This window comes from Limulus polyphemus, unplaced genomic scaffold, assembly GCF_000517525.1.
Source record: "Limulus polyphemus unplaced genomic scaffold, Limulus_polyphemus-2.1.2 Scaffold4169, whole genome shotgun sequence".
Taxonomy (NCBI): Eukaryota; Metazoa; Arthropoda; class Merostomata; order Xiphosura; family Limulidae; genus Limulus; species Limulus polyphemus.
The window spans coordinates 60,743-74,838 of NW_013669779.1; the positions used below are offsets into that span (position 1 = coordinate 60,743).

A 14,096-nucleotide genomic window follows, 5' to 3' on the forward strand; every position below is an offset into this window, starting at 1 on the left:
TTATCTCTAGTCTTTCGTACTCGAAATTCGTAACAAACAAACCAAACTTTCACATTAAACGAATTAACCGTTTTACTCGATATACTATTATACTAGGACTCTGGTTCTAGTAGCAGACAGTTATATTAATAAAATATTTTTTCATTTTTTAAGTTACTTATTTTTGATAAATCAGTGCTATTTTCATTTTTCACGTGTAGTTTTTACTGAATATTTTATAGAGATTAAAGACTTGAAACCAATGAGGATATTATATATAATGTGTCATGCAAAGTCTATGAAACAATTATTGAACATCTAAACATAAACAAAGATCACAGCATTACCTCAATGATGATTGCTTTTCCAGTTGTTGAGTTGTCTAAATATTGAGTCACACATGTCAAGGATATTCATTAAGAAAGTGATATTTTGTGGGAGTTGTTCAAATATGATGTTGAGCTATATAGGGGACCAGAAGAAAATATTAAGAAAGTAATATTCTGTAGTAGTTGTTTAAGAATGATATCGAGCCATATAGAGGACCAGAAGAAAATATTGAGAAAGTAATGTTTCGTGGTACTTGTTTAAAATAATGATATCGAGATTTTGAACCAGAAAGTAAATGACATATTCAGGTAAAACTGAGTTAACCTTAGAAAAATTTGATAGGTCTACGTAAAAAAAGATTGGATCAAGATACCATTAATGAGTAAATGGGTCATGAGTATGGATGAAATAAAGAAACTGGATATCAACTGAAACACAAATGAACTATATACATTATATCACACTAAAAACATAAACACGGTGTGTGTAATTGTTTTGTTGACAAGGAACGAGCGCTTTTATTGGACTTTCTATCTTCAATTAGTCAGGATGAATCAATGTACCAGACTGACTAAATCCAGCATTTTTTTACCTTGCAAAAAAGTGTCAAACGTCATATTTATCTGCTACTCACGTGACACGTCATTTTCATTCACAACTAGTGGCACTTTCCAAAACTAAACAATAGTAATAAGCGTTGGAACTACCATAATATCTGGAATGCTTTGTTGATATTTCCAAGATGATCGTCAGGCAAAAGAAAAAGTTTTCTGAAGAGTTGGGATTTACACAACGTTCGGAGGTAAATGCAATAAAATAAAATAACTGTAAAAAACACAACATTGAAATAGAAACAAATTGGTATTACCTAGTGACGTTTCGAGCAACTGCTCTTCTTCAGGCTTAATTTCATTCTGACATTAACCCTGAGAAAAGTGGTTGCTCAAAACGTTTCAAGATAAAATAAACTTGATTCTGTTTGAATGTTGTGTATTAAGAGTGAGTTTATTTTCAAAGAAAAAGTTGCTTCATACATATCTACAATGAACTGTAAGTCACCTATCACAAGTGTTATGTCTCTCATAGATGCTCCCATATTGCATTTATCAATTTCAACCCTCCTTCGGGCCGTTGAATATGTTTGAGCCATTTTTAAAAGCAACACCTGAAATCAATGATTACAAAAGATGATTTTAGGAACAGAGCACGCCAATGCTGAATGTCAGTGCTGAATTTTAGAATGCACTCTAGGTGAGGCCGTAACGACGAAATATCACTTGAACTACCACTGAAGACACAAAGAACACTGCTGTCGGCATCCTTGCGGAACGGAACTTGTCGTACTGCAACAAGGACACCCACGGGCAGAACATCTATTAACTACTCGAAAATAACAAAGGAACAAAAGCAGTTAGAGCGAAATAAACATAACGACTTTCTCGACCACGTGTTATACGAAACCTGCATGAATGAAGAATAAATTTAGAATAAGTACACTATGATATAGGGTGTTTATAAAGTCTCTATCTATTTCAGAGAAATAACGGGCAACTGTGTTAAATTCAATTATAAAACGATAGAATTGAATTTATTGAATACTTAAGAATAAGGTTCTACATGTGCACCATCAATATCTCTACAGAGCTCAAACCTTTCCGCAGCATTTCTGAACACATCCTGGAGCATTTAAGGGGTTATTTTGTGAACAGCCGTTACAATGCGTGTACGTAAGTCCTACAGATCTTTAACCTTCGTTTGATAGACGTCTGATTTGAGAAAGCCCCATGCAAAGAAATCCAAGGGTGTTAGATTTGGCGACTGAGCCGCCCAGGGCCTGCTGCTTCCACGTCCGATCCACTGATCTGGAAATCATTCATTCAGGTACTCCCGAACAATGTTTGCGAAGTGACAAGATGCATCATTTTGCTGAAAGACGACGGTGTTCAATATCCCATCCCCAACCAACTGGGGTTCTAGGTACTGCTGCAACATGGCCAGATAAACAGCCTCTGTAACTGTAGCTTCAGCTTACATTTAGTCAAACCCAACCAGACATTAACTTTAGAAATATTTCTTTCCCATTGATAGGATAAATGAATTGGTCTTTCATTAGCCCATATGCGACAGTTATGGTGATTAACCTTTCGCCACGTATGGAAAGTTGCTTCATCACTAAAGAGAATGTGGTCCATTAGATTTTCATTCTGAATGCGTTCAACGAGATCGGCACACATTGCACTTCGCACTGGGTAGTCCTCTTCATGCAAATCATGTAAAATCTGAAGGTGATAACTTTTCTTATGCAAATGTGATGTCAACATTTTGTAGACCGTTGAACTGGGCAGCCTGAGTCTTGATGATGCGGCACGAATTGACATGCGTGGTTGTTCCGTGATAGCCTTTCGTACTGCATTTACAGCATGCTCTGAAACACGTGAACATTCATATCGTGGTTCATCATTAACAGATCCCGTTTTTTTTTAATTTATTCAACAATTTGCGTATTGTTTTGTTTGTAGCACCTGGCTTATGAAATGTTCTTTTAAACTTCTCTCTAACTTCTTTGCATTTTTTTCCTTGAATACCCAATGTTACCACCATCACACGTTCTTGTACATTCATCTTCATGGGGTTCTGCAATACCAATCAGTAAAACCCGTTATTTTACTGAAATAGATAGGGACCTTATAAACACCCTGTATTACAAAAGGATAGAAACGCGTAGTATATTCATATACCACACATTATTAAGAAAGTAATGCTTCGTTATAATTGTTTACAAGAATTACATCGAGCCATACAATGGAACAGAAAGTACATAATGATAAAGAATGTTTTTTTGGTGCTTTTAGCGCAAATCTACGCAATGAGCTATCTATACTCTTTTCACTGCAAGGTTCGAACAGAATCTCAGCTGTATTTGTCCCGAAATGGCAGATACAGAAGGAGGAAGTCAGTTGAATGGGTGAATATTTGTTCAGTAAATTCCTTTATTTAAGTGAACAAGTTATCCAAGTGAAGTATAATTTATTATTAAGGTCTTAGATCAAGTGATTTCAAACAACAAATCTGAAAACTCTACTAGAGAACTCTAATCATATTAATTTGAAACATTACTGAAAATGATTATCTTTACTTGAAGAAAGAGCATTCATTTTTCCTGTTTTGATCATACAGTTGACTTTACTGGCTTTATTTCTTCATTAATTTGTTTTGTTTTGCATTTCGCGCAAAGCTGCACGAGGGCTATCTGCGCTAGCCGTCTATAATTTAGCAATGTAAGGCAGTTAGTCATCACTACCCAGCGCCAACTCTTGGGCTACTCTTTTACCAACGAATAGTGGGATTGACCGTCATATTATAATGCCGCCACGGCTGACAGGGCAAGCATGTTTAGTGGGACGGGGATTCGAACCAACGACCCTCAGATTGCGAGTCGAGCGCCCTAACCACCTGGCCATCCCGGGCCTTATTTCTTCATGTTTAGATTTGTCACAAACGCAGGAATTGTTTGTTTGTTTTTTCCCTAATGTTTATATTTATCAAAAAATATTTAAAATGCATTTTTGTTTTTGAAATTATGTTTAGTTTGATGTCTATATATTTTTTTGTCTAACAATTTAACTTCAATGAAAAATATTGGATAACGTTGGATTAATTAATATTTTTTAAAGATTGTGTTTTAATTTTCCTTAAAAAATGATCTTCGTTTTTAATTCTCATACTGGATTTATAATACAAATTGACAAAAAAGTTTTGAAGTGAAGACCTTAAAGCATCATTCGTATTTTTACCATCCCACTGCAACCAACATCAGTTTGCTGAATCGGTTTGTATTTGTGTATACCACATGAAGGTCATAGTAGGACATTCAAAATGTTTCCGTAGAATATAGAATAACATCACTGGCGTAGAATATTTAACTCATTCAAAACTATTTGTGTTTTAATCTTTTATAATATTATTGACATGTTTAACCTTTCGTTTATTTGTAGTTAAGCACAATGGTTATTAGTGTTCTGCATACCAGGGGTATCGAAACCCGATTTTTAGTGTTGTAAGCCTTTAGACTTACCTCTGAGCCAATGGGAACACTTTCAGTTTGAGTACATAAGATGATTTATTTCATTAGCACATTTCATAAAGTCGTCAAGGAAATATGCCTATTTTGTCACAAGAAGTAGTCAGGAGCATGTAAAGTTGAGTTAAATACTTCGATAAATTTAATTTTATAGTCTCGTATACTGGAGGAATGGTGTGGCTTAGTAGTTAGCGTGCCAAAACTGGAAATCCGGGGTAAATAATTCGCGGTCTGGTGCCACAAAAACACACTCCGCACTTTGGGCCCGTGGACTCTACATTAGAGTGACGGTCAAATCTCACTGTTCGGTAAAACAAGAGGAGCCCAAGAGTTGGCGGTAATTTCTATTGACTAGCTGCCCTTTTTTCTAGTCTTTCAGTTGAAAATGCCAGTAAAATATTATTACTGAACAAGATTACCTACAAGATAATTGCCTCCCAGTAGCACAGCGGTATGTCTGCGGACTTACAACGCTAGAAACCGGGTTTCGATACCCGTGGTGGGCAGAGCACAGATAGCCCATTGTGTAGCTTTGTGCTTAACTTCAAACAAACAAACAAACCTCCAAGATAATTATTTCTACTGCCTGCTTAGATGGGTTGTTAGCTCATTTCGTGGTATCCTTTGCTGTATTTACCTGCTAATATAATAATTATTGAATGTCCAGGTGTATGCATGTGTTGACCCTTATTGAGATCATCTTGATATGTTAAAGTTAAAAATTAATTAGGTAGTTTGAGATTACAGTGTCCAACGGTAAGTTTGTTACTAGGAGTCGTTTTTTTTAGCTTTTACAAATTATAATTATAAAATCTTTCTGCTATTTCTATTAATCTAATAATATACAGTGTTCAACAATAAACAAATAATTTCCTACCCTAAATAATGCTTTCCACATTCTAAAAGGCACATAATGTGTGAAAATTACCGCTTAGTGGTTCCATCTATTATTGTTAGAGTAAATTACATTAAACAATAAATGGTGATTTAAAGTAAAAGTACAAATACAATAGAACCGATCTATGTCTGTGTAGTTCGTTAAATTAAAACACTAAGCAAATAGTAAATAACTTATTCAAGTTTTATAAAATGATTAAATGAAAGACAGTTAGAAAAATATGACACCATGCAAGTAACGAAAGGAGAAATTAAACTTGATGATGCCCAAATCTTTCTGTAGTCTAGATTAATTGAATAAATGTTAAACAGAACAAATAAAAATCATGTCATATATATATTCTCTACTAAATGTTTGTTTATTTTTTAATTTTTTTATAACATATTATTTTTTAAGATATCCTCTCTTTATATTGTATTGTTTCCAGGCATGACTTCGTTGCCGAGTTGTAGATGGAAAAGACAAGGATTGCGCGGTGATACATTTTCATGTTTGGTTGCGTTATAGAAATGACAGTCAGTCCCGATGTTCTATTTAAAGCCAGACAAAACCCTTAAGGAACCGTTAGCTGCTAACTGCTTACTTCTCCTTTGGTCATTATTTCAAAATCAGAGATTGCTCTACCTGAACTCTAAGGGTCTCTGACTTGAATATTTAGCTCATGCTTCCATAAGCTGTTGTCCAGCTTATCAAAAGGAATCCACCATAGCCACGGCTGTAAATAGATATCACATAGCTCAAGAGATTAAGCTATGAGCTAAACGTTTGTAATTGAAAAAAAAAAAAACTATGCCGAGGGGTAAACATAAAACCAACCAACCAACTCTTTAGTCTCTTCAAAATTAGGGGTGTTAGCGCAAATAGCCCTCGAGTAGCTTTGAGCGAAATTCAACAAACGATAACAACAATAATCATGTCATCGTCATATATAATAAAATGGTAGCTTGGGCTTAACAATACTGCAGTTGTCTTTCTTTGGTCCTTTTTCAGACTACTTTTTAATTATACCTAGATAATTTTTGATGGTTTTACTCGACTGTTTTACATGGAATCGCTTTTATAGATATGTACTCCATAATCGTGTTTTCCAAAGTGCGTTTAAACTTTGATATATGTTCAAAATATCCTTTCTTCCCGTGTTTCACATGCGAAACAATTTAAATCTGCACTCCAACAAGATAGTGAAGAAATGACTTGTTTGTTTGTTTGTTTTTGAATTTCGCGCAAAGCTACACGAGGGCTATTTGCACTAACCGTCTCTAATTTAGCAGTGTAAGACCAGGGAGAAGGCAACTAGTCATCGCCACCCACCGCCAACTCTTGGGCTACTCTTTTACCAACGAATAGTGGGATTGACCGTCACATTGTAACGCCCCCACGGCTGAAAGGGCGAGCATGTTTGGTGTGACGGGGATTCGAACCAGCGACCCACAGATTGCGAGTCGAGCGCTCCCATATGACGTAATAGGTGAGGCTGGGATGCTGAGAAGCGTTAATTGAGCTATTATTTTGATATCTTACGTCAGTAAAACGTGCGCATGCCATGAATCTCGAGAAGAATTGCGTACTCTGTAGCCTACAACACAGCATGACATATGAACTTCAATAGCAAGAAATAGAAATATTTGCTACTCTTAATTTTGATTTTATTTAATCTTTAAACAGAACACCTTCGGAGACCCTGCGCATGTACATATACTGATGTAATATATGTTCTCTTCTATCTATATAAATACGAACGCATTATAAAAGTTTTTGTGATGAACTCAAGGTGAAAAATCACACTATAACTCGATTTTTGATACTGTATGTATAGTCTCCCAAATTATGGTCATAATTTCTTTCACACAACGAACGTTAGTTAAAATGTGTTGTGGTGTTTCCTGATGTAAATTTTCACGATAATTTTTATTCTATCTATGCTCTTCAAGTTTGACTTATAGGCATGGTCGCGTCATTTATGATTAACGAAGTGGTTTGAAGTTACCGAAAGTAAGAAATTTCTTTTTTTTTCCATAATTTCGTGCAACGCTACGATGGGCTAATCGGTGCATAGTGGTCTCTAATTTTGAGATGCAAAACTAGAAGAAAGACAACTGGTCAAGAGCATCCACTGCCAACTTTGGAGATATATTTTAATTGGACAATGGGGTTGGCAGTGAGTCTAATAACGCACACTCACCCACATAGTTCCAAAATTCGCACCGCGTTTTAGCGTCAACGGATTGTGAACCACGAATCTTTGGATTCAGAGTTAGGTAACACGTAAAAAAAATCCTTATTAATCAAACATATAACTGTTAGAAAGAAAAACCCGTAAAAAAACCTTATTAATCTAACATAACTGTTGGAAATAAAAACACGTAAAAAAACCTTATTAATCTAACACATAACAGTTAGAAAGAAAACACGTAAAAAACCTTATTAATTTAACACATAACAGTTAGAAAGAAAACACGTAAAAACCCATTACAATAACCACGGAAAACTTGGAAATGCTGTTTTTACTTAAGGGTTTAAGTAACGAACTTAACACATTTTCAAAGTAAAATATTATCATGTCCTAATTTAACTATAAAGATGATGTTATATTACAGTTTGATTTTCTGACTGCGAAGTTTCTATACTCATTGTGGGACAGATCTCTTTTCACCTAAAACAATATTATAAAACGCGTAAATTAATACACAGTTGTATTGAATGTTGAGTGTAGGAAAACTTGGAAATGCTATTTTTACAGAAGTTCATTAAACCGTTATTGTTAATGAACTTCTGTAAAACCACCATTTTCAAGTTTTCCGTGGTTATTGTTAATGAACTTCTATACACAGACAATTCCTTGAACTTTTCCGATGTTGTTTTCTCTTATAAAAAGCATAAGCCCATAAATAACGACACTTCAATACTTTCTTGCTTTTGTTCTTAAAGTATTAAGTCCCTAAATAAAGATGAAATTCAGTTAACATTGTTACTTGGGTTTATCTGTGAACGACCCCATGTGGCCAAATGGTCCTGATTCAAGGATCCACGTTTTATTAATACTAGCTGAGGGTACCCGTTAAGGAAGCAAAAATTGTACAAAGAACAATGTTAAATAGTGTTCCCCATATTCGTTCTTCTGTTAAATCCCAAATGACCTCATTAGATGCTGATTGCATACCCTGCTTCCTTGTGACTTAAGTAACTGATTAAGTACTCTTGTCATTGAATTCAAAGCCAAAAGTTTATTAAAACGTAAAAATGCGCTCTATTTCAGGGTGTTTTTATCATCTTTCTCAAGCAAAAAAAAAAAATCCTAAAACAAAACAGCTCATCTACGCAGCCGAAAGTTTCAAGCAACCGTACAAAAAATTATGGTAATCGAGCCAGCGAACTGTAGGTGATGCAGGCTAACATACACACACACACACATACAAAATCTATTATCTTTATAGATCAGAACTAAATACGAAACTAGTAATGAGCATAGCTAATCTTAAATACTGTTCTAACTTTCGTACTAACAATGATTAGAATGCATTGTTTCGTCTGTTGGGTTTGATTGTTAGTTAAACACAAAGCTACACAATGGGCTATCTGTACTCTGCCCACCACGGGTATCAAAACCCGGATTCTGGCGTTATAAGTCCGCATACATACCGCTGTGCCACGTGGGGGGGGGGGGGCGTCTGTTGGGTACCCTCGCTGTTAGCAATATTTTCTGCAAATACCTCTCTTACTAGAAACATTTTAGTGTTTTCATATTATACTTTGTAACATAGTTTTATTTTTTATTTATACGTGCGACGCTACTTATAACTATAATGCCGAAAAATATGGAAATGAATTCATGAGAAGAATTATGACACGTGCTAGACAATTCCACCACTCATGGCCTCCTGGTGGCTCAATGGTAAGTCGGAGGGATTATAACGTTAAAAATATTATAGCTCATTCATTATCTAGCCTTTTGCTTCTCTACAAACAAAAATACTACTTCACAACACGTAGCTCTGAATACTACAAAGTAGTTCCGTCCTCCGGTGGTTAATAACAACAGTCGGTCATCAGGTTGGAACCCTCTGCCATTTTATTCAAGATCATTCTCTTCAAATAATTCATTTATTTCTACCACCATATTTGTTATATTAAAACTCACCAATAAAGATCACACATATGTATATAAGCAATATACCATTAAAAATGAGCAAGTATAATTTTACACGTGATTTCTAAATACAATGGGGGGATAACCAGAGTTCCAAAACAAAGTACGAAATTAATTACTTTTTGATTTTTTAAATTATCGACTAACATAGAGAATTTTGAAAGTCAATACAAGGAATGGAAATAAATAACAAGGGCCTTGATTACAGAGGATTCATTCACAGATAAAAGGGTTTAGTTTGTCGTTAAGCGCAAAACTACACAATATGCTTTCTGTGCTCTGCCTATGGAGGGTATCGAAACGCGATTTTTTGCGTTTGCAGCCCTCAACAAACCATTAAGCTACCGGGTTGTGGTGCTTAGCTGTAAAGCGTAGAATCTATATAATTTTTTAAAAGAGGTTAAGATGTATTATTTTACATCTTCACTGCCAGTACTTGCAATATTCAAACATACAGCCAACAACAACAAAAAATGTGAAACCAATTCTGATCACATGTAGCATTCCAACTGTTACAAAGTCAAATATAATTTTTACATTTACAATTTTCAAAAATCAATCAATAAAAATTACACATAAATCTATAACTGTAAATTTGATAAAGATGACAGGTATAATAACAAAACACTTTAACTCGTGACAACAATAAAAAAATTTACTAATCAAATATTGAATTGCTCTTCAAACTTGTCTACATTCATGATATTTCCATTTTCTATGTATATAATTTAGTGAAATTAAGACTATTCTAATGATTAATTATATAAAGCACATTCGTAATATACCTCGCTCCTACCACTTCGAATGTCTTACAGTCCCATTTGGAAAAGCGTTCGCTTACGTCACTAAATGCGCTTATATAAATGACTTCAAAACACACAGTTATTGACGGTCAGTTCGAGAAAAAACAACGAGAGGTGTAATGTGATATAGAAGTAAAGGGAGTAATTGCTATTGGTTGATGTAGTTAATGTTGTAGTAATTTTTACTGATTTCTTTTTTTCTTTTTCAGTGTTCTCATTTCGCACCCGGGAAATATCTGACGTCGATAAATTAATCTGTTAATCATGAAAAGAAATCTGATCGTAATACTCTTGGCGTTTCTTTACAACGTAAGGATTATCATTATTTTAGTCTAAATGTACAACTATACTTAGGTTGTCAAATGGTTTTGATTAATTGAAATGACTAATAGCTAATTGTTTGTTTGTTTCTTATTTATAGTCTCGTACAAAAACGATCTCTCAACCGCATCACTTTCACAACAGTTCTGGTAAAATGACTATTACATCCCCTAACGACACATCGTTCTGGATATGGGCAGAAGAAGGAAAAAACTTTGGTTTTGGAGGCTTGATTATAGACAAAATCATGGATCTTTTCCAAGTTACTTATCGTGAGTACGAAACGACTGTTAGGGTTGCACCAGATGAAATTAGCGATGACTCGTCTGTTCCTGTGACTACGACAATTGAGGCTAACACCACAAGAGAATCCTCTACAGGACGACCAACGATAGCAGAATTTGAAAAAAGAGTTGAAGACGGCGTTAATATTTGGAACACAACTCTTCAAAATCCGCCCGAAATAAAAGTTGTAACGAAAAGAGCCAGTCGAGAACCTAGAGAGTTCGAAAATGAGCAGAAAAGCGAAAGTCTTTCTTCAAATAGTACTCTATGGGAGCACAATACAACCACCATTAGCTCCACTACTTTCAAAGTAAATGCAACTAAAGACGTTACTACCACCACCCCTGATTCTGCCAGTCTTGTAGTATCCCATTACGTTGTGTGGATAACTTGCACAATTATGTTGACACTGACGTCCTAAACGTTTTACTTGTTTAGTTTCAAGGTTATATTTGTTTACGTAAACTCATGGTTCTACTGTACTTATAGTTGAAGTAATTAACATATTTTTTTTGTTTATGTTCAATAAATACCTTTGTTTTTAAATCTCGTCTATTCTCCTCCAAAGAAGAGAATTAAGCTATCGCATGTAGATAAACATTAACTACTTAAGTGTAAGAGCTGCTCATAAAGAAAAACAAATAACGTAATTCTCTATTACTTAATAGTAACTTTAGTTTCTTAAAAAAAAAAAAAAAAACTGGAATGATGAGAAGCACACGTAATATTAGAGAATCTGAAAGTGTCTCGGACAACAAGTTTGTGCATAACAAATTACAAATATTCGTTTTAACAACTCTATTTTTAGAATAAAATTTCGCCAAAAATATTGAATAATACATCTACAAAGGTTTCGTAAATAAAGGTTTTTTTTTTTTCAATTTAGGAAAAAAGTAATCGGTTACATAGGAGTATATTCCCTATTCTAGTTCAAGATAAAGAATAAAATTATAGATAAAGAAACATAATTGATGTTTTAACTTAATCATAACTTACTTTTGTAATAACTTAATTTTAAAGTTTGGAAATTGATTGAACTTTCGTTTCCCATTTGTTAGTTTATTAACTACAACAGTACAAATGTGAGGAGTAACTGTCCATCCATAAAAATGTACCTACATACAGACGTACGTGTGTGGACTTACCTTTTATGTAATGAGATTTAAATGAGGAGGGAATATTTATACTCTTAATTTCTAGTACGTGGTAAGTTAACGCTTCTTGAGTTTTGATTTTAACCTTTCAAACGCAAAACTAGGCATCACGGGCAATATAATACCAAGATCATTAGAAGCAAACGGCGCTTAACATTTATATGTTACAAATGTATGTCATAATCTTTTGACTGTAGCAATACATACTAGTTTCTTTCTACTTTTATACGCTTTGAGAACAAACCGAAACTTCTTCATTACTTGTTAAAATGATCTTGATGTCTTTAATTTAAAATCGGACAAAAATTATGAAATTTTCTGTTAATAAACCACTCGACTAAGATACTCGCTGTCTCCTATATTCTGGATATGACAGGATAACTGTTAGCTAATGCAAATTACTTTACAAAGTTTGCTTAAGAAAGTACCAGATGATTAGCCTTGTGATTTGATATACAAATGCTTAGTACTGGGTTTTATGTTCACAAGTGCTTATTTTGTAATAATATAGCTCTGTAAATGATTAGGAAAGATTTAAGGCACCAATAAACCCACGCTTCTATAGGTCGTACAGACTTAAGAGGAGTGAAGAAAGTAAGGCCACTAATACTGCTCGAAAGTGAACAGAATGCTGACAAGCATCTTTCAAAGACATGTGATACTGGTTCTGTCAAAATCAAATCGTAGGAGTGTGCTAGCCGGTCCATTTGTTCATCTTCCAGGGAGTTGTTTAATAACTCGGAACAGTGTTGAGGGGGAAGGGGATCCACCAGAGGAAAGTCCTAACCAACTTCACCTTTATATAACAACACTATTGGTTTTATGACATTCATAATATAGTATCGTAACACATAAGTCAGTATGGCCGTCACTACTGCTCTTTGCCTAAACCTGTATCTTTTATCCGTGAACGTATAATTCGCGATGATTTGAGAAACAATTTTCACTTGTTTGTTTTAACTCGCGACACTGTGTTTCGCTGATAGATTTTAGGGGTAAATAGAGATGTGTATTATAACAAAAGTGGAGGAGTAAGGTAAATAGATAATATGAAAAACCAACAAAAAGGCCATTCAACCAGTAACTAAAGTTAATGACGTCATTCGTTCGCCTTTAAATTTTATTTTTTACAGTAAGCCTTACAAATTTCAACATATCTTACACTCGTACAGTTGATACTATACGGTTGGTACAGTTGGTGCCAAAGAAAATATTACGAGGACAATTGAAACCAATTTAATTATTGTTTGTTTCAAAGTAAGACGTTAAAAGGTAAAGTATGTTCTGAATGAAACACATAAGTTGTCACTTTTACCTCACCCTGTATATAAATATTATGATTATTAATCAGCCCAATTTTTTTATGAGTAGAATCAGTAAGAGTGACTTATTAGTATGATTATGACTTATCTGTTTTAATTCGCTAAATAAAATATATCTATTTGGACTAAACTTTAAAATGAAACTCCTCAAACCAACGAGAAATGATTTCGTTGTTTTATAAGGCTGAACTTCTTTTTCTTAAAGAATTGAATGTTCCATTCAGTATTACAATATTAAAGTCAAAGACTAGACCCTGTTTATTAATGCATTAACGAGTACCCTTGTAGGTCAGCGGTATGTCTGCGGACTTACAACGCTAGAAACCGGGTTTCGATACCCGTGGTAGACAGAGCATAGATAGCCCATTGTGTAGCTTTGTGCTTAACTTCAAACAAAAGCATTAACGAGTACCATTGTAGGTCAACGGTAAAGCCCGGAGTTCGATTTCCCAGGGTGGATAGTATGCAGATAGTCCATTGTGTAGCTTTGCTCTAAGAAAACAGCAGCATTAATGCGGGAATAGGAGGTGGAAGAATTAGAAAGCAATTAATTATATGTGATTTAATAATGGTAATTTTGAGGGCACCTGTACGTATACACACATTTCATATAATTCTCTGTTACCAAATATTAGTTATAAAGTAAAATAACATTGAGTGAACTGGCATATAGGAGTCTTTTTTTCTCTTCTTCTTTTTTGCGTTGCTCGCCATGGCCAGTTGGTTAGGGCGCTCGACTCGCAATCTGCAGGTTGCGGGTTCGAATCCCCGTCACA

The 14,096-nt window shown here is 34.6% G+C and overlaps 2 protein-coding genes across 3 annotated transcripts in view; one reads left to right on the forward strand and one right to left on the reverse strand.

Annotated features, from left to right (window-relative positions):
- Positions 1 to 432, reverse strand: part of LOC106470702 (WAS/WASL-interacting protein family member 2-like) — a 33,713-nt gene extending 33,281 nt beyond the window's left edge. Inside the window, exon 1 of the mRNA XM_022399336.1 lies at positions 327 to 432. The gene's annotated coding sequence lies outside the window, so the exon portion shown is untranslated. The remainder of the gene's footprint in view (positions 1 to 326) is intronic.
- Positions 433 to 10,150: 9,718 nt separating this feature from the next.
- On the forward strand, positions 10,151 to 11,373 carry LOC111088636. Of its 2 annotated transcripts, XM_022399335.1 has the most exons (3): positions 10,332 to 10,352; positions 10,448 to 10,547; positions 10,660 to 11,373. In XM_022399335.1, exons 2-3 carry the CDS (start codon positions 10,503 to 10,505, stop codon positions 11,263 to 11,265), a joined length of 651 nt encoding a protein of 216 aa, XP_022255043.1. In that variant the 5' UTR covers positions 10,332 to 10,352; positions 10,448 to 10,502; the 3' UTR covers positions 11,266 to 11,373. The 2 variants fall into 2 exon arrangements, with proteins under 2 accessions (XP_022255042.1, XP_022255043.1); XM_022399334.1 differs by having other exon boundaries at positions 10,151 to 10,547.
- The last annotated feature ends 2,723 nt before the right edge of the window (positions 11,374 to 14,096 follow it).